The following is a 19,418-nucleotide window of genomic DNA, read 5'->3' as shown; positions in this document are numbered from 1 at the left end:
ATACGTCCACATGGGATCGAGCGCGTGGGTGTGAGCGCCAGTCGAGTTCCGTCGGCCATTAGCAGCAGCCGTCGGTCCTGAAAATCAGAAAACTTCCGAAACTGATCCCTACCCTGCTCTGTACCTCCTATTTCCGAACCAATTACTTTTCCCCTTGCGGATTTATCGGCAGAGGCTGGGTATTAATTGTCGACGTTCGTTTCAGGGTTGCAGGTGTGTAGAAATCAAAGGATTTCTTATTTTTTCTTTCTGACGATTGGATCAGATGGTTCCCTTTGTCAGAGGGGGTGGAGTGATGTCTGAATCACAGTGAGTCAGTCTCACTGAACTGTTCTCTGATTTCTCATCAGGAATTATTTGGAATTTTTGAAATCTGATTTGAACACGAATCGGGACTTTTACTTTTACTTGTTTTTTTATTATGTAACTTTGCGATATCGAACGAGAGGGGGCCCCGATGCCGTTGCCTTGGATGAATGGTTAATCAAGAGTCGGAACAGCATTTAGCGCGAGCTGGTCGCCAGGAAAATTAACAGCACATTTTCCTCGAAATTTTCGGACTCGTCGAGTCGCCGTCGGCTTCTGAATTAACATTACTGCCGATGAATAATTAATCAAGCGTATCGCGCCACGGTCCACTGGATAGCTTTAAACCTGATAACACATAATACGCGCACTGGCGCGAGGCACCATTAAAATTTCAGCGATATTGCAAATTCTGGCAGGGATGATTTCATAAAAGGATCTACGCAAAGTGAGGCCACCCTGTTTCCCCAGAATTATGCGGGACACATCCTCTTTCTTCTACCAAGAATCACCCCTTCTGCAATCCATGAATTATTGCTTCGATAGGGGATGCTAGCAGAAGTTCCATCGTGCCATGGCCTCCCATAATTCCCCAATAATTACGCTCAAAAGCATCGCTCAAGGTCCAGGATTCTAGACAACCATCCCCAAGACAGGGATCACTCCGTCATTGGCGTCATTGTCGTTCCTGCGCACAGTCGCGAGAGAGGGACAAACAATTAGGGTGGTAAGTCGAGCGCGTCAATTAGTCGAGCCGCTGTGTTCCAGGAAACGCTGGGCGCGGTGGGCAAGAGGGCTAATCGCCGAGAATAATTGGATTAAATCGAGGACCGTATTCGAAACCTACTCTATCCTCATCTTTGATTTATTCTCCGAGGGAAGAGGCGAACTTAACCCAACACCTTCGCGTTGACACATTTTCGAGAACCTTTGTTCCCAGGCTCACCTGTTCTCCTACCTGCATTCACTTCCAAATTTATGAGGCTACCTCGCTAATACCTTTTATAATCCATCAGCACAAACAGGGGTTGCCAGAAAATTTTTGGTTAAAAGGGGAAAGCAAATATACTCCCTAATCCTTAGCATGATAGGTGAGTCTCCTATAGACTCCGAGAACAATACAATAGTTTCCAATTTTTTAATAAGCAGTTCATTAACCAATCTCGGGGCTGTGATACCTGCGAGGGATTACCTTTCCCTTTTCTACCAACAATTTCCTGACCCGAGTGTTCCTGTAACCCTCCCTTAGCCCCAGCAAAACTTGCCGACATTCGATTCGACCCGCAGTAGGGGTTCGTCGGTCGTCGAAAACACAACGAACTCGGAAACGTGGCGATTTACAACGCAAACGGCTGGCATAAATATTCAGTCCGGGGCTTCGGCGGATTAAGATATATTCCCGACACGTATGCGGGTAACGACGCGTGCATGCAGTCGTCCGTCGGATGAAATAATTTCTCCCCTCTTTTTTTATTTTTTTTTTTTCGTGCCGAGATTTAATCGGCCGTGCACCAGCGTCGCTTAATGCTTCGACGCGCGACACGGGACGGTTGGCGCTTGCTCGCGAGCTTTAATCCCGCGGGCTGCTTCTCGTCACGAGTTCTGGTTCACCGCGGCCATTTGGCAGAACTCGACGGAAACTGCGGTCCGGTTAATCGCGCAATTATTACGGCCCTGTTCTCCGCGCCTCCAGCCGAGAACACTGGCACGTCCGGTTAACGACACTTCTTGGGTAATGAATCCACTCTGGAAGTTCGAGCTCGTTGGGGGATTCTGGAGACAACGGTGAAGAAAGGGGCTGGAAAAATGACTGGGTATTTAGTGGGCGAGAAGTGAACTCTTTGCACTCGGTGGCCGTATTGGGGGTGGTTTTTCTCTTTGGAAGTCGACTGATTATTTTACTGTTCACTTTGAATTAAGTAAATGGAAAGTAGTCGCGGTGAAGATTATTTTATTGTTCACTTTGAACGAAGTAGATGGAAAGTAGCTGTGGTGATTATTAATTTATTGTTTACTTTGAATAAAGTGAATGGAAAGTGATTGTGGTGATTTTGCGTGGAGAAGGAAAATAAGAAGTAAAACTGTGGGAGAAAATTGAGTTTGAGTTCTGGGGTGAGTGAATGGAAGTTCAGTTTTGGGCGTTTGGGGGTGAGGGAAACAGTCTGACTACTATGAACTCTACCTAGTGTAAACTAGAAACATTTCCTTCGCTTTGTATACTCGTGATGTGCTTAAAACAGTACATATTTCGGCGTACGTGTACTCAGTTAAAATTCAAGTTGTGTTATAACTTTATTACATATTTTTTGTACACTGTTTCAGGCAGGAATGCAGCCTCATATTTCGCCATTTTTGCTATTCGTTTTTGATTCGTAGACACCTCTTTCCTGGTTCCTACTGCCAATAATTATTTAACTTTCCACACACTAAAATAATGCTGCAGTTTATCGGTATATTTTTTATTTCCATGTGCACTCAGAGCCTACGATTAAGCCTCAATTATGAATCAAATAAAATCTTCAGTATTAATCCTAGATTTTCTGAAGATTTTCAGCACAGTGGCGGGTTATAACCGCGAAACGCACAGCCGCGGCGTGGAGCATAGAAAATTCATACTATTTATGGTACATAGATATTCGAAAGCGAGTTTTGAAAGGATGCTGGTTCGACAGGTTTTCCAAAGTATTTCGCGGGCGCAAAAACCCGTCGAAACGTCGGATCGACGGTTCGCGGCGCGTATGGTAATTTTCGAATTAATTCCGCTAGCAGAGCTGCATTAAATTCCCGTTAGCTAGGCAAGCGTGGCGTTGCACACGCTCGACTAGAATAAACAATATCCGTGAGAAGGGAAAATTGATCAAACTGCGGTAGCGGGGAAAACTGGGCGAAAGTTCCGAAAATTATTTCGAATTCGGCGTGGTCGAGGCTCGTATTAAATTTACATTAGACAAATACGCGGCGAGTCGGTCCGAATCGCAAATAACCGTTCCGCTACTCGAGAATTGTTCGACCGATTCAACTTGGTCAGAACGAGTCGAAAATTTACGGCAGTCGACCGCGACCGAATCGATCCCGCCAGAATCGCGAGCCCAAGCCAGTGGAAGAATTTCCCGATTCTTTTAAATCGCTTTTACCTCCTTCGAATCTCGGAGACGATCCTCCAGAGGGCTCGATTCCCTTCGGCGTAACGAACAATCAGACGGCTGATTAGGGCAGCGCGAGGGGAAACGGACTAATTTCTGTCTGCAATCCGATTGACGTCTCGAGGCCCCTTCGAGCTTTAACTCCCAACCGCGTTGCTCGTTTCGCAGTATGCTCGCGCATAATATGGAATCCGAGAAAATCTCCAGGGAAAGCGAGCGGCAATTCGTCTTCCCAGCTCCGATGAGCATGCATTTTGTAGGTTTTACTGCTAATTAAGTTGGGAAATACTTAAAGGGTAAATTAAGATTGCGTTGCACTATGTGGGGAATATTATTTACATAGGAAGATTGCGATCATTGAACAAGAGCGGGCGAGGAACGTATGAAGCTGAGATAGGAGAAAATCAAGGCAGAAATGAATTTCGTCAGAAATTTATTTAGAGTTGGCTCAAATTTTGAGTACAGTGGAAGTACCTATAAGACAATTCCGAGGTGTTATAGGAAAAAGTAGAGAGCCTGCAACTTTAGGAATTTTTCGTGACATGCTTCAATGTGGAATTTGTTACATCGGTGAAACATCGTTAAATGTTCGTGCAATTCGCTACCAGCGAGATCCATCAGTTGTCTGAAGTAATTCAATTAACGTAGCCGTTTATCGCGTTCCACGTATCTCATATAGAAACGCAGGTATTGATTAAAATTTCATCAGTCCGAGTGGTACCTTTTCGTTAAACGTTGATTTCAGAAGTTAGTAATTAATTGCCTGTTTCATAGGTCATTCTACATACGCTCGCGATTCCACTTTTAAGCATCCGAGATAGAAAGCATCGATATAGAGGAACCTGTCGAAACTCAATCGTGTTTTCGAGCACTCGTCGAAACACTCGATTGTTCCATCAATCCTGCGTTAATTGTTCTTCATCTGTCACGGTTTAAACGCCGCGAATTCCACGCTGCTCCGCGATTAGGTGAAATTTTTCGAGTCCCTCCAGCTCGTTCCAGGCTACACCCACCGCGGCCGCGAAAATTATTCGACGCGATCGAGGCGTGAGGGAAAAGTGGGCCGTGTTTTGTTCCCGATTTTCCAGCGACCGAAAAACGCTCGACGTCTCGTTTGCATGAAATCCGCTTAAAAATTCCGAAGAGAATCTAGATTAGCCGTTGAATACATAAGTTCACAGGGTTATCTGCGGCGGGCAGACAATTTTTTCCAACCCGTTTATCCGCCGTTATCCGATTCACCGCGACGTTTTAATCAGACTCGAGAATTAACGCAACCGAAGTAATTATCAGCGCTGCTCGTAAATCATCCTCACGGTCAGAAAGCGGAGGAGCAAAAGTGCTCGCGAGTTGCTCGAGACTGGAAGTGAACTCTGCTGTCGGCCCGTCTCGCGGCTGATGAATAAATCGTCGGCGACGTTAATCGATCCGCGATGCGTTTCGTTTCCTTCGTCTCCCTATAGGCTGCGGTTACAGTGCACGCGTTTTCTGAGGAACCGATGTTCTGAAGACTACATCTGAAATAGTTGGAACATATTCGTCAGAACATCAGTTCGTCAGAAGAGAGCAGGCCTTAATAGACGATTACACCGACGAGACTCGTATTGATAGTGTTGTATCATTTATAATCGTGTCTTTGTGATTTTTCGCTAGTATGTATATTATTTGCTCGGCTCGTGCTCGGCTCATCAGTTGCATAAATGTGCCTTCAATCATCCCTTGCTCGGTCGATCGAAGAATAAGACACACTGCGTCTAGAAATTGAAGAGAAACCAGAAGTTATGAGGAAGCTTTCATCTCTAGGTTGAAAGGTTCGATCACGAGTCGTCGCGAAATCGACGATATGAAATTCCACGGGAACTCGTCTCTGGACGAGAATCACGGATCCCCGATAACCGTTTTCTTCTCGGTTCGAGAGGGAGGGTCGAGGAGGGGCTTCCTTAGCGTATTATTCCGAAGTTTCGTCCGATTTTCCACGCCAGCGGCTGGCCAGCCACCCACACGCCGCACACTCTTCGAGACAAGGGGACTCGGGGGGTCATCGTGATAAAACATCGGAAACTGGCGAAACTCTGGTGTAATCTTGCCCGGTGATGTTTTACCCCCGCACGTACACCTTCTCGAACGTTGCCAGCCGTGTCTGTGTCCGTGTGTGACCCCTATTGCCACCCCTATTGCCGCCCCTATTGCCGCCCCTATTGCCGCCCCTTCCGAGCCTTTTGTTCACCCAAGATTGTGTACGTGTACGTGTGCACGGCGTCGTAAAGTCCTGAGAGATATCGCGGCACCGATTAGACCCTCGTTTCGAGAACTAAATTTCTCCAGCTCCCGAGCAACCTCTGCCCATCCCTGGACCACCCCAGCACACCCTCGCGCTCATTCTCTCGCGGTTTGGACCTCCATCGTGCTCCTCGAGGTCGAGCTGCTTCGATGAGCTCTATCTGCTCGGATTGATGAGTGATCGATAGGAAGTTCTGGTGATATCCAAGGAGAGATGTCTAAAGTATCCCCTACATGACGGGACTTCGAGGAGCGTCTGAGTAGTGATGGGGTTAGACTACTTGAATCGTTTTGACTCTTGTTCGATCCTGGAGGAGGTACTGAAATTCGGAATAATTCCTAGTGGTATTAAATAGTGGATTCTGTATTTTCAATGATCTTCCTAATGATCTTCAGATCATTTTTTTAGGTTGTCCACTGACTGGGACATTTAATATCTTCATTTTCCTCTAGTCCTTGTATCAGGACACTTTCCAAAGTATCACCTAAAATCAGAACGCGAATCTAGTTAACTTCCGAGCGTCCAATATTGTCGCAGTTCTCGAGCAATGATTTCGTTCTCTGATTCGAGAGGTTCCCTTCCAGCGAGTCCCATTCTTAAGTATCGCGATACTTTGAACATCGTTCCCGCGAAATGAAATTTCCTCTGGCTACCGGGACGATTTTTATCTTCCCTCTGGTTGGTTCAATTGCACGCGGGGGAAGGAAATTGAATCGCCCTGGAATTGTTTTCAGTTTGAGGAGAGAAGGACAGGCGGGGGAGGGAGGTTGGGGAACGAAATTATGGTTTAACAGTTTGGGGAAGTACCCTAGGCGGAACGACGCGATTATTTTTGCGCCGCTTCGAGAACTAAACTAATCCACAAGATGCTGGCTGCTCGACATTGCTAGAAAGCCACTTCTACCGAGCGTTTTCTACTTGTACGTCCCCTGCAGGCTGCCTTGCACCCTCGATAGCACGTGGCGCGAACTTCGGAGATTTTTCGTCGCTGATAGCGAAGGTTCGATCGGGGACACCGTAAATTGTGCTCTCGGACGAGGACGAACTCGCTGCCAGGCGAATTAGCCTCGCAGTAGATACGGACGTTCTTAATCAGACGGGCAGATCGATTCACCCGAGACGCTTCAGCGCGAGGGAAATATGACTGATGAGAGTTTGAAGCTGTGCTGAGCTCTGACGAAAGCTAGTAGGGGGAGAATCGCTTTCAGTCGTTTCTCTTAGTTCCTGAGCTCGTAGGGAATATTGAGAGCTGCAGTGGTGGGTAAAAGCAAATTTAAAATTAGGTATTAGTACCTTTCATATTAGATATTTTATTTCATATTGATAAGTCTTTTATATAGAGGTATCTTTGGATATTTCACGACTCATTTTCGTAAAGTTATAGAAGTAGAAGTTCCTTTTTGTATAACCAGAGATTTCATTTTTATCTACTTTCATTTTTGCGAAATTCCCCGACTCACTTTCTCAAAATTCATTCAACGACCTCCGTTATTACCGCTAAAGGGAGAGTGGGTTCACAGAGAGGATCCCTTCATCCCTTCCAATTTCCTCGTTCCATCGGCTCCCCAAGAAGCCCGCGACAAAGGGCGTCCATAATAAGCGTCTTCGTGCACTGTGAATTTTCATTACGTAAAAACACCGAGAGCATCCCTAATGCCCCCGAGTGATCCACGAATGGGCCCACAGAAATGGCCAGGTGACAGTAACGAAGGAGTAATCACGGGACGATGATGAAACCGCGACATTAACGAAGGTTCGACCGTGGTCTTTGAATGTGCTCGGTGAAAAGGCTCCCTCTGGTTTGCTGCTCGAAGGACAACCGACCGAGTTTCAGTCAACCCGAACGATGTCAACGACCCCGTGGTACATAAAGGGGGTGGTAAAAGCAAAAGTGCTTAATTCGACCGAGCAGAAGGTGCGACGCGTGAAGTTGTAGGGGGAAACTGTGGCAGAGCGAAGGAGGAGAGGGAAGAGGGAGAGGGAGCACAATGGACGGTCTCTTGGAAGATTAAAGTGCGCTGGTAACGATGGCGAGCGAGCTGCCGGGGAATGGCTCGCGTTAAAATTAAAATCGCGCGCAAAAACCGAGCAGTGGACTCTGTGGATCCCGGTTCGAGGCTGTTGCCTTGTAATTTAAAAGCCTCTCGGTGGCTTCCGCTAGCGCATTACGCATCAAAATATAGTAATGAACGCGTCACGCTTCGTAAGGACTGTCTACGAGCTCCATCGTGTTATGGTAACTAGGCGATCAATCAGAGAGAAAATATTGAACGTCACTCGGTTTTTTATATCCAGGAAATTCTATTTGATCGCTGATGCGTTAAGGCTCTCTCAGTTTATGTCAAACAGATTCTCGATATTGGGTCTCCGCGTAATGATGACTTGCCGACGTAACGTATGAAAATTCATGTACACATTCACGAGCCATCGAGGCATTCCTGTCGATGGAATCGCCGAGCGCGAGACGCTTTCGACAGATTGGAAATCCGTAAATGTTTGATCGGTCGAACAGCCATCGGCACTCAGCGTTGCGACGACTTCGAGACTGTCTATCCATTTGAATTCACTGCGTCTACCCGCGTTTACGCTGAACGGAAAAATCGCGATTAAATTTCTCTCGATACGGTCGGATTACATTCACGGCGAGCCGATTTCCCGCGTGCTTTTTCATTACACTTGCATGGCTGCTCGAAATGAAAAGAAGAGGAAAAAAATCCATCGAATACAGGTTGTTTTAATCAACCAACGAAACACCTATAAAATTTCACCGATTCTCGGTCTTCGAAACAAAAACCAATCCATAATGCTTACTACGAGTTTCCTCTCCGTCAAATTCTGATGGATCGGTTTATCACCCCTTGATAGATCTTGACAAAGGTATCACCGAGGACCTGGAAATTCTATCAGAAGGAAAAGAAAGGTAGGACCCTTCGAAATGGAACATTATCGACTCTATTACCACCCCCTGGCCACCGAAGGACATTGACGTTCGGCTTTGCCACTCGACGCCTCCGCGACCCTCTTCAAGGAAAAAAGAGAAAAGAAGGAATTTCATTCTTATTTCTCCCTCTCGACCCCTGTCACCGCGTGCCCCATTCTCGGCTTGATCGCCAATCAGCCGGCAGAAGGCATCGAGCGGCAGGAAAAAGTGAATCTCGTGGCCTTAAGCTCCGAGTGGTGGGAGGGGTGCGTCGAGAAGAAAAGCGGAGTCTCAGCAGGATTTGACGAGCGCCTTGCCAATCTATGAGGTAATGGAAGAGCACAGGGGCGGGGGGGATGAAAGTCGGTCTTGAAATTACGAAATGGGGGATGGAATTCATGGGGGTGGAGGCTGGGTCCAAGCGACTCGAGCGTAGAACAGAGGGTGGTCGCGTGTACACGGTGTAGATTCTCGTGAAACGAGGGAGCGAGATCGAGGGAGGAGGGTGGGGAAGATGGAAAGTAAGAGGGGCCGCGAAATTGCCTCGAGCGGCATTGTGTCGACCAGAGGGTTGCGAGCATCTAATTAGCCACTCAAACAGCGCCGCACAAAGCGTCCTTCTGTTATTAAAACGACATGTAAAACACGCAGCCGCGACCCTCCCTTTTTCGAGACAAAAGGAGCAGTCGATGAGCCGCGCGATGGGGAGGAATTTGGCCGCGCATTCGGTTTACTCGCCTCCTGTTATTCGAGACTCCCCTAGAGCCTGGAATACACTCCAGGGTGGGAACTGGCAACCCTTAACCACTTCACTAGCACTGGGATCACCGGGAAGCTCAACTGGTAGCAGTGGCGTACTTTTCTAGCTAAAGGTTGATCGATAGAGACTCCTCTGGTACAAACTTGGGGATTCTGACGCGTACGAAGTTAAACAGAGTCATCAGTCACAACTCGGCCATCAGGAATAGTACAAGCACTTTGAACGTTGCCAGGCAGACAGGGTAGCGATTCTGTTATTCGAGCGTGTTTGTCCAGAGACAATCGGTGTGTGATTGGCAAACCAAGGGGTGACTAATTGTTACGGATGACCCGCGAGCCTCCCCTAAGTCAGAAACAATTAAACTCGATCCAGCCGTGGATTATTTGTAGATCTTCGCCCTGAACTCGATCAAAATCCCTCCCTTAATAATGAATCGAATTCCTCGAGGGACTAGTTTCGAAGGGGAAACCATCAAATAGAAGACGAACAGCGATAATGATTCTCGTCCCTTTTTATCAAGCGATCATAAAGACAGAAGAAAGCAGCAGGGGTTGCTTGATTAACGAAATCGACGCGTGTCACGCACGGTTTCCGTGCCGAGGCATATCAGCGCGCTTTTCGAGGGATAGATTATTACAAGGGGGTGGAAAAGTTTCTGGTTATTAATTTTTTGCCCTCCCTCGATTTTCTCGAAACTTTGTCGGCTTCACTTGCTTCCCAAGGGTTTCGCTACGAAGTCGCCAAGTTTGTTCGTCGTAATAGATGCTTCGAGGGACGCAGGGAGACAAAATTACCGCCCCTGCAAACAACTTTTGACAAATTCTTCTCTGTTGAAATCAATTGAGTAGCGAGCCTCGGTGGAAGAGGGTGATCCCGACTCGCGGCGAATCGTTCGGTTCCTCGCAAACGACGTGTTCCATATTCAACGAGCGACAAACGGTGTCGAATTAATGGGGATGCTAATGAGAAGCGGGGTTGGGAAAGTGTTTGAACTGCGTGGTGTTTGGAATAGTTGCAATATCGTTTGTTGCGCCTTTGAGAAAGAATATTCGACGCAACGTGGTATAATCCCAGACGCGTATAAATTAATTTACGTCGCTGTGAAGAGGGCTCTTTGCTAACACAATGCAATTGTATCGCGTAATTTCGACAGAGAATTTCTAGTGACGAGGCAGAGGGTTTTCAAAAGAGCCATCTGATCTCGGAAAACTACAGAATATTTTTTATCTCAAAAATACAGAGCTCTGAGACTTCACAAGTTTGGGAATAAGTAGAATAATCAACGATTACGACGACTTCGTAAATATGACTTTTATTATGACTTGCGAGATTACACGTAATCAAAATTTTGCAGGTAGAGGGAACACTGTGCGACTTTTGGTAACATTCATCACCCAACCAGGGTGCAGGAGGCCTCAGCGAGGCCGGAATGAAAGAAAGTTTCGCGATGGCAGACAGCTGGGCCCTCGCGGATTCTTTGCGATCCCCGCGAACCGAGGCGCATAATTACGAGTGCACGAGCGCACAATAGATAGCGGAGCCGCTGTGCAGGCGTTCGTCGAGGCTCTCTTCCGTCGTTCCAGAAACCGCGCTCGATGCCAAGCACGCACCCCCGCGTCCTCTCCTCCGCCCCATTGTCTCTCATTATCGTGATCCGCGATTGTCGTCGACGTTTGTTCGCCTCCCCCGCCTTCGACCGTGAAAAACGCCCCTCCGATCCTAACGATCATCCTCTCCGCCATATCCGCGTCTTGTCTCGCTTTTTCCACCCCCTCCTCGCCCCTCGGCGCCCGACTCAGCGAGTAATTTACGCTCGTTCGCGAGGAATTACTCGACGACAGGGGATGTGGGTTTAAATCACCGTCCCAGGTTCGTTCATTGAATTACCAGGGAACGCAGAGCCCAGAAATTTTTGACGTTCATTAAACCGAGTCCCTTACGTCTCTTTTTACAGCACCCCTGTCCACCAGCTTCGAGTAATATTTCTGGCTGGTCGGTGCGCGAGGAAATAAGACGATAAATCCTGCCGCGACTAAACAGCGATAAATCATGAGGAGCGACTAATTGCCTCGGCTAAGTAGGAACGAATGCAGCCGTAAATTAAATCCTCGGTAATGAGTTATGAAACAGCGGGCGTTCAGTCGACATGTAGAAAGAGTAGGATCACGATTTCCTGATCGGCTTTTGCGTTATACTTCTGAATCGGCGCGATTAGCTGCGTGTTCTAAGCCACTTGTGGCCGATCGGCTCTCTTTTTATCTACAATTTCGTGAGACGTAAATTATGCCGAATTTAATGGTCCTGGTCACGTAATGGTTTCTGGTGAGGGTGCAACATGTGTAACGACCGACGAACGGCCACGTCACGCGCGATAAAAAGCCTCCGCGACACGGCTCGCAATTTTCGTTTACCTTCGCCTTTAACGAGTCTCGTTGCCTTTACGGGCTACCACGACCCTCGATAAGTAGGTTGTTAAACAACAGTTCTTGGGTATCTGACATCGCGGGCACTTCCCCGCGATGTATACACATGGGGACCATTCTCCGTGAATTCAATTTTGTTGGCAGTAGGGTGTACGATGTCAAAACTTGTGACAATTACGACAGAAGAATTAATACCACGTCAGGTAAAAACACAGAAGTTTTCATGACTTTTTCTCCCTTGTTTTAAAACTATTTTGCTATTATATGGAACAAAGTTTTACATCGTCGTGTTATTAGTGGGCTTCTGTCTTTAATCTAGAAGGGATCGTAGCTCTGACAGAAAGTTAATTCAGTAAAAAATATATCAAGGTGACAGTGAGTTTTTAAATAGATTGAAAAAGAATCTACAGTGGTAAAAAGAATTATAACATAGAAAAGTTTTGGGCAAAAGTTGGATAACTTTGATTGACGATAAGTCCACGAAAAATCATCGCAGGATCGTGATTTTTTTTTTAAATTATAGCCTGAAGTCTTGTCTGTACTACACTATGTCTTAATTTCAAGTTTAGTGCATCTCTACTACTGTAGCGCCTTAAATCTGAAGGTATGTTTATCGTATTGAAAATTCCAAAGTTTGACGAAATGCATTGATTTCCCAGAATTTTTTTCAGAGATATCGTTCACAGGAGCGTAAAGACCGATCTTTCCTCTTTAATTTAAAAAAAGAATCGACTCGCTACGATTTTTTTTCGCAATGTTACAGGACTTCAAAGTAACCCTTGCATTTATGCCGTGTATTAACTCAACCCCATGTGCTGTCGAAATGCAAGGGTTACTTTAAAGTCTTGTAACTTTGCGAAGAAAAATCGCAGCGACATGATCTTTTTTTAAAATTAAAGGGGAAGGATTCTAATTTATGTACCTGTAAACGGCACCTCCGAAAAAAATTTGTACGAGTCCCTGCATTTTGTCAAAGTTCGCAATTTGCCGCATTGAAAATTGTCAACTTTGAGCGGATGTACAAGCTTAGGTGAATTTTTTTCGGGGATGCTGTTCAAGAAAGCGTAAAATGGGATCTTTCCCCTGTAATTCAAAAAAAAGATCAACTCGCTGCGATTTTTTTTCGCAAAGTTACAGCACTTCAAAATAATCCTTGTATTTTACAGCACATCGGGTAGTGCCTACATATGATGAAAATGCAGGGGTTAGTTTGAAGTGCTGTAACTTTGCGAAAAAAAATGGTATCGACATGATCTTTTTTATAAATTACAGGGAAAGGATCCTAATTTATGTCCCTGCAAGCGGCATCTTTGAAAAAAATTTTTCCGAGTCCCTGCATTTTGTCGAACTTTGCAATCTGTCGCATTGAAAATTGCCAACTTTGAGAGGATACACCGACTTAGGTAAATTTTTTGGGGGGATTCTGCTTAAAAGAGCATAAAATAGGTACCTTCCCCTTCAATTTATAAAAAAGATCATGTCGCTACGATTTTTTTTCGCAAAGTTACAGCACATTAAAGTAACCCTTGCATTCTACAGTACCTCGGGTACTGCGAACACATGACCAAAATGCAGGGGTTACTTCGAAGTACTGTAACATTGCGAAAAAAAATCGTAGCGACATGATCTTTTTTACAAATTGAAGGGGAAGGATCCTAGTTTATTCACGCTTAAGCGGAATCTCCGAAAAAAATTTTCGCTAATCCTTGCATTTTGTCAAACTTAACAATCTGCTGCGTTGAAAATTGCCAACTTTGAGGGGATGTACAGGCTCGGGTAAATTTTTTTCAGAGATGCTGTTTAAGGGAGCATAAAATAGGATCCTTTCCCTTCAATTTGTAAAAAAGATTATATCGCTACGATTTTTTTTCGCAAAGTTACAGCACATTAAAGTAACCCTTGCATTTTACAGTACATCAGGTACTGCCAACACATGACCAAAATGCAGGGTTTACTTTGAAGTGCTGTAACTTTGCGAAAAAAAATCGTAGCGACATGATCTTTTTTACAAATTGAAGTGGAGTGATCCTAGTTTATGCTTGTGCAAGCGGAATCTCCGAAAAAAATTTTCGCGAATCCCTGCATTTTGTCAAACTTTGGAATTATGAATACGATAAACACGCTGCCAGATTTAAGGCCCTACAGTAGCAGAGGCGGATTAGACTTAAAATGTAGACATAGTATCTTATAGTCAAGACTTCAGGCTGTAATTTAAAAAAAAGATGACAATCCTACGATGATTTTTCGCGGACTTATCGTCAATCAAAGTTATCCGACTTTTGTCCAAAACTTTTCTATGCTATAATTTTTTTGGCCTGTGTATTAGATATACGATTGATGGAACTAAAGATAGGTAATCCCGATCCACAACCATTTTATCTACCGCGTAAATACAGTCTGGCGCCTTGGAATTTCGCGGCTAAAGTAGGTCGATGTGGTTTATGTAACACGATAAAGCGATACGGAAGCTCGAGCATAAATAGGGCGTATTCATCCAGCAGCACGGATATTGGCTATCCTCTCAGCCCTAATCAAACTTCACCCCCCGCTAGTCCCATTGAAAATGATTTTTAAGTCGAATGTAATTCCCCCATGCAGAGTGGCGACAAGCTCGAAGCAGAATCACGAAAGGGAACTCTGCACAATTCCGCGTAATTCCCCTTTGAAACGGCGCGCTCGGACATTATAACTAGTTACGTCGCGGGCGAAAGTTTCCACGCTCGCCTGGAGTAATAACGTCGAACGTTGAGACTGGAAAAAGAAAGGAGGGGCGAAGGGGGGAGGTCGGTGGCAGACCAATGGTTCGTCGAAAGCTCTGCGCGATGCTGTTCGCGTAAGCCACCGATATCACTCCGTCGGCCAATTTAAAGTTACGACTGGGAAGGCTATCTCGTCGCCAGGGCGACCGTGAATCCTGCAGCGGAGGACGTTATCGCTTTTGTCCTCCCGCGGCCTCGCGAGGGGATCCTGGGGCACGGGATCTTCGGCCCCAAACCGCGGAGCTTCCTTCAATTCGTGCTGGATTCTTCGTCGCGAGTCTGGAAGAACTCTCGAGCCACGAAGCGGATGGAACGCAAAAAGCTGAGGAATTTCAATTTACCCTGCCCCTGATATCAAATATTTCGGATTCCCCCGTCGGCGAGGAGGGTTTAATCAATTAGGCGGATCGGCTGGAGGAAAGTTTCCGTGGAAACGTGCCAGTGCGAGGCGGATTCGAATCGAATCTAGTCGATCATAGATGACCGAAGTCTGGACGTCACAGGCTCGTGGGAGTAGGGCAGGGCGAAGGGCGAAGGGGGAGGCAATGTACCGTGCACATGATAAAAAGCAATGCAGGGTGAATGATAAAGAGGGTGGTGCTTCTTGGAATTCCGAACGGCGGAGCGGCGATAAATTAGTAAGCCCAGAGATTTCGCATTTGCATCCAAATCCATTGACGATTCCTGGGCTATCGGGTCTGTGCGATATCCACTACGCAATTTAACAATTAAATTGAAGAATAATGTGCTCTGAGCTACGTTTTTCAGGTACACCATGCAGCCATGGATACTGTAGAGGAGTCAGAAATTTTCATACTCAGTTTCGTAGTTACTAAGCACGAAGAGGATATAGAGAAGCTAGGAGAATAAGTCTCAAATGAGGCACAGCGAAGTCAATAGAATGAGTCTTTGATCTTTTATATTGAGATCAGTAGAATAAGTCCCGTCTCGAGTCAGACACGAGTCTACGATTACCTTAGGTATTTTCTCAACTATCAATAGTTCTGAATCTCTTCATTCTCGTCTTATTCTAGCATACAAAATCATCCCTCAAAATTTGTACCACCTGTCCTTGAACACCCTCCAGAATTATTCTCTCCTTCTAAATCTTTTCCCCCTGCAGAATTATTCTTCCCTTGAAACTCTTCTTACTCCTCCCTCGAAACGCATCGAAATCTGAGTTCCACGACTGTCCAAGCTTACACTGGAAGGGCTGTGGAGCCCGTTTTCTTGGTGCATCTGCGCGACATTTCATCCCCTCCGAGACACGCCAGGGCGAGATTGTGGAATCTGTGGAGAATAGTCGGTCACGGGAGGGTGGAAAATATTTTTCGTATAAATTGTCGCGCAGGAATTCCACGACGATGCGCCGAACAAAACGTGTCCACGGCTGCGGCACGTAGAGGGTGGCTAGGAGGGCGGGGAGCCGAGGGAGCGTCTCGTAAAAATGCAAACTCCTCTTTTCTCCGTCGAAGTCGAGCGCGAAGAGCCGCCGCTTGTACGAGCTGTTGTTGTCGCGTCGCCCCGAACCCAAAAAGTTGGCCTGCGTCGCGGCGGGGGTGGAAAAACCTGGTCGCTGGTCGTCGGGGTGGAAGGAAGGGCCAGAAGCAACCCTGCTGCCCCGGAAATTCGCGAGAACTCGGCGCGGCGCGGTCGAGCGTGGCGCGAAAACGAGCTCAAGCAGGGTGAAAGACGAATAGGATCGCGGGAAATTTGACGACGGGGGTGGAATAAAGGGGTGGCTCGGCTAGTGGTAAGAACACACGTCTGAGCAGGCGATGGCTTGGAAACGCCGACGTCTTTGGCTAGCTCCTCTTCTCCTTAAGACGCAAAGCCAGGAGGTAAAACAACCCCTGCGAGACAATCGAACAGCTGACTGGAAATTGCTCGCGGCTGGAATAACCTTGGGAAGCAATTAAGAGTTCCATCGGCAAAGAAGCTCGATGGAAGGTCGAAAATCGTTTCTGGATTGATTGTTCTTCAACCAGATTCGAGGAGACTCGATTCGAGGCGATGAAAGGTTTTGAAATATCGTATAATTTCCCTGCTGCATCAAAATCAAAATCGAGGGATGAATTCTGAAATAGATTTTATTAGCTGTCAGTCCCTGTCATAACCTCGTGTCTATATCCACGCGTGCGGTTATTGATCTCCCAGAAGTATGAAATTTTCGGGACGCTGTTCCTCTATAAAGTTATGGGACGTTTTGTCACTTGTCCAAGTGCATTAGATCACTTTAAATTCCACGTTTCCAGAAGTTCCTCCCGTTTCCATATTAAATCCCGAGTCCCGATGCAAATTCGCGACGCGGCGGAACTCATAAAATTTGCACATTGAGTAATATTTATTCCGGGAAGATTATACGTCCTGTAAGTATAATCGCGATAATTGTTGTAATATGATTTTACGAGTATCGCGACAGCGTGCAGACTCGGAGTTTAATGCAGTACATCAAAGTCTAAGAAAGTTTCCGGGGACCCACGCAGGCTCTTCGCGAGAAAATTTGCAGGAGATTAAACGAAAATTGAAAGAGTTAAACGCGTCGGCGTTTTCACGAGGCGTTGTAAAGCAAGGAGAAAAGTAGACACGCTCCGCCACTGGTCAGACAGAGAGGTTCCCAGATAGCCGCGCTGGATTATGGCGGGCTTAAAATTTTTAATTTTGGTTTACGACGCGACTGAAAATCATATTTGCACGCGAGGGGATGAAAACAAGCGTCGGTTCGACAATTTCATTCCACGAGCTCCTTTTTGCGTCCCCCATCGGCTACAGGATCGTTCTCACGCTTCGATAAACGTTAATTACGCGAGAACCCTTTCGAGCATCGGGACTCCGTCTTGGTCGGCCGAAAAACCGTGTCGCTTCACCCCTTCGCGATCGATACTTGGTGAATTTAATTAGCCCTCCACGCTGGCCTCGCGTGCTCTCTCGCGGCGGCCGATTACGAAAATTGCGACTCGTACGTGGAACCGTACTCTCACGTGATTCTGCGAGTGCTAATTTGATTTAACCGAGAAGTACCGCTATTGGTTTTAAACACGCAGGGAGAGTTTAATGAAGTGCACTTTTCGGAGCAACTTTTTGCTTGAAATATCAGTCATAGGTACCCTACCATTGGCTCGTAGGTTGTATGTAAAGTAGGAGATCCCAGTCTAGCTGTATTTATAGGACACAAGTCTAAACAGTCGAGGGGAGGATGAAACCCATGTTCCATTGCTCAGAATTACTCAAGGAATCCTGGCGGTTTCATCAATATGGAGCACGGAGTCCATTGGAAATCTGCCCCGAGGAGGTGGCCCGCGGCCGTCAAAGGGATCTGCCGAATGCGTTATCGCGTCTAAGTGGCGCGCGTAGTTCCCAGTTCCCTCCAGCTGTTTCGCGTTAATGGAGCATCGAAGGGGGATGCAAACTGACCTGAGGAGGATAGTGATCCGGCAGGGCGTCAAGGGCTTCCCTGTACGCGGAGAGGGCCCTTTGTAATCTGCCCTGATCGGTGTAGAGTGCGCCTAATTGGAGGAGGGCCTGCACTCTGGCCGCCTCGTGAGCCCTTTTGTCCTTGAGGCCAGACCCGTCCAAGGAAGCTCCTGCCCTCAGAACCGCAGCCGCCTCTGTCCCGCGTCCCACGGAGGCCAGCGCCGCGCCCAGGTTCACGTAAGCCTCTGCAAAGACAAACGATAAGGAATCATGAGCGCTGAGGATTACAGCTGATCTCCGCCGCCGTCCAGTCATGAATTTATATAAATCGAACGGGCAGCCTTCTCCATTTGTCCTCGTAGACTGTGATAGCCCATTCCTGGACCTCTATTCGACTGTATCTCACTCCCCTTTGCATCGTTTTTCGGGATATTGTCAACTGGGTGGAAGTATTCTGTGCTTTGGGAGGAGGATCAAGCGAGGACTGAGTTTGAATAGAGGTACATAAATGTTTCTGGTAATAGACACAGGAAACCTAGTTAATTAAAGCTCTACTTATATTCGTTTGCATTAAAAGAATCTCTGAAAGCGGATTTGGTTCATGTACAGTGGCTTAGGGAAATAACCGCAGCAAAGGGGTTGTTTTTGTCCCTCGGTAAGGAGAGCCAGAGATTTCGCGAGCGAGAAAGCCGTCTGTCCTTTCAGAAATCCAGACAAATCAGGCACGAGCAACGTCGTTAGTTCTCAGCCAGTAGATTCAGACATTCATAGCCTGGCGACCAGTTCGTTCCTTGGTCTATCCGGTTTTAATTAAAAGGGCATTGCAGAGGTGGTTTCACGGGGGACTGACGGGGCAAATCGAGTTAAGTTCGCATGAATTTCCGCCGCGGCGAGTGGCTGCCCTTTGTCGCGCCCCCTAGCTCCTTCTTCATAATTACTAAATATCCCGCGACTCGACGGACAGTCATAGTAAAATCGCCCAAGAAACGAAGATTAAGCTGACTTCTCAGCTAATTTCAGCCTTTCTTAGCCTCCCCGAATGCCAACGCTTGAAAATTTTAATTAAAATAAATTCGTTTCTGAAAGCGTGCCATCGCGAGGGAGCGAATAGCGTCGACCCAGTCGAGCCACCTTTGAAAACTTTTTAGGCCCCAGTTCATTTCCATGCTCAATTTATTACCCTCCGCTTTCATCCCTATCTCCTGTTGTCGTCTAATTTTTATCGCGCCCTGTTCCCAGCGTCGTTAAACGATCCTAGACACAACGCTGCATGCCAGCAAACGAGGCGTCGGACAAAAAGCCGCGGTCTACAACTTTAATTAAAAATTTCAAGTTCCTCGGCGGCAATCTTCCAGGACGAGGTCTCGGGGCCGCGTCACGGCATAACGAGGGCAAAGTGAAACGTATTAAAA

At 46.7% G+C, this 19,418-nt stretch overlaps 1 protein-coding gene across 1 annotated transcript in view; it reads right to left on the bottom strand.

Annotated features, from left to right (window-relative positions):
• Positions 1–19,418, bottom strand: part of Tmtc2 (Transmembrane O-mannosyltransferase targeting cadherins 2) — a 146,681-nt gene that overhangs the window by 5,343 nt on the left and 121,920 nt on the right. Inside the window, exon 7 of the mRNA XM_076383368.1 lies at positions 18,007–18,251. Coding sequence (XP_076239483.1) covers positions 18,007–18,251 — 245 coding nt within the window. The remainder of the gene's footprint in view (positions 1–18,006; positions 18,252–19,418) is intronic.

This window comes from Calliopsis andreniformis, chromosome 8 (genome assembly GCF_051401765.1).
Source record: "Calliopsis andreniformis isolate RMS-2024a chromosome 8, iyCalAndr_principal, whole genome shotgun sequence".
Lineage (NCBI taxonomy): Eukaryota > Metazoa > Arthropoda > Insecta > Hymenoptera > Andrenidae > Calliopsis > Calliopsis andreniformis.
This window is presented reverse-complemented; position numbering and strand designations above follow the sequence as displayed.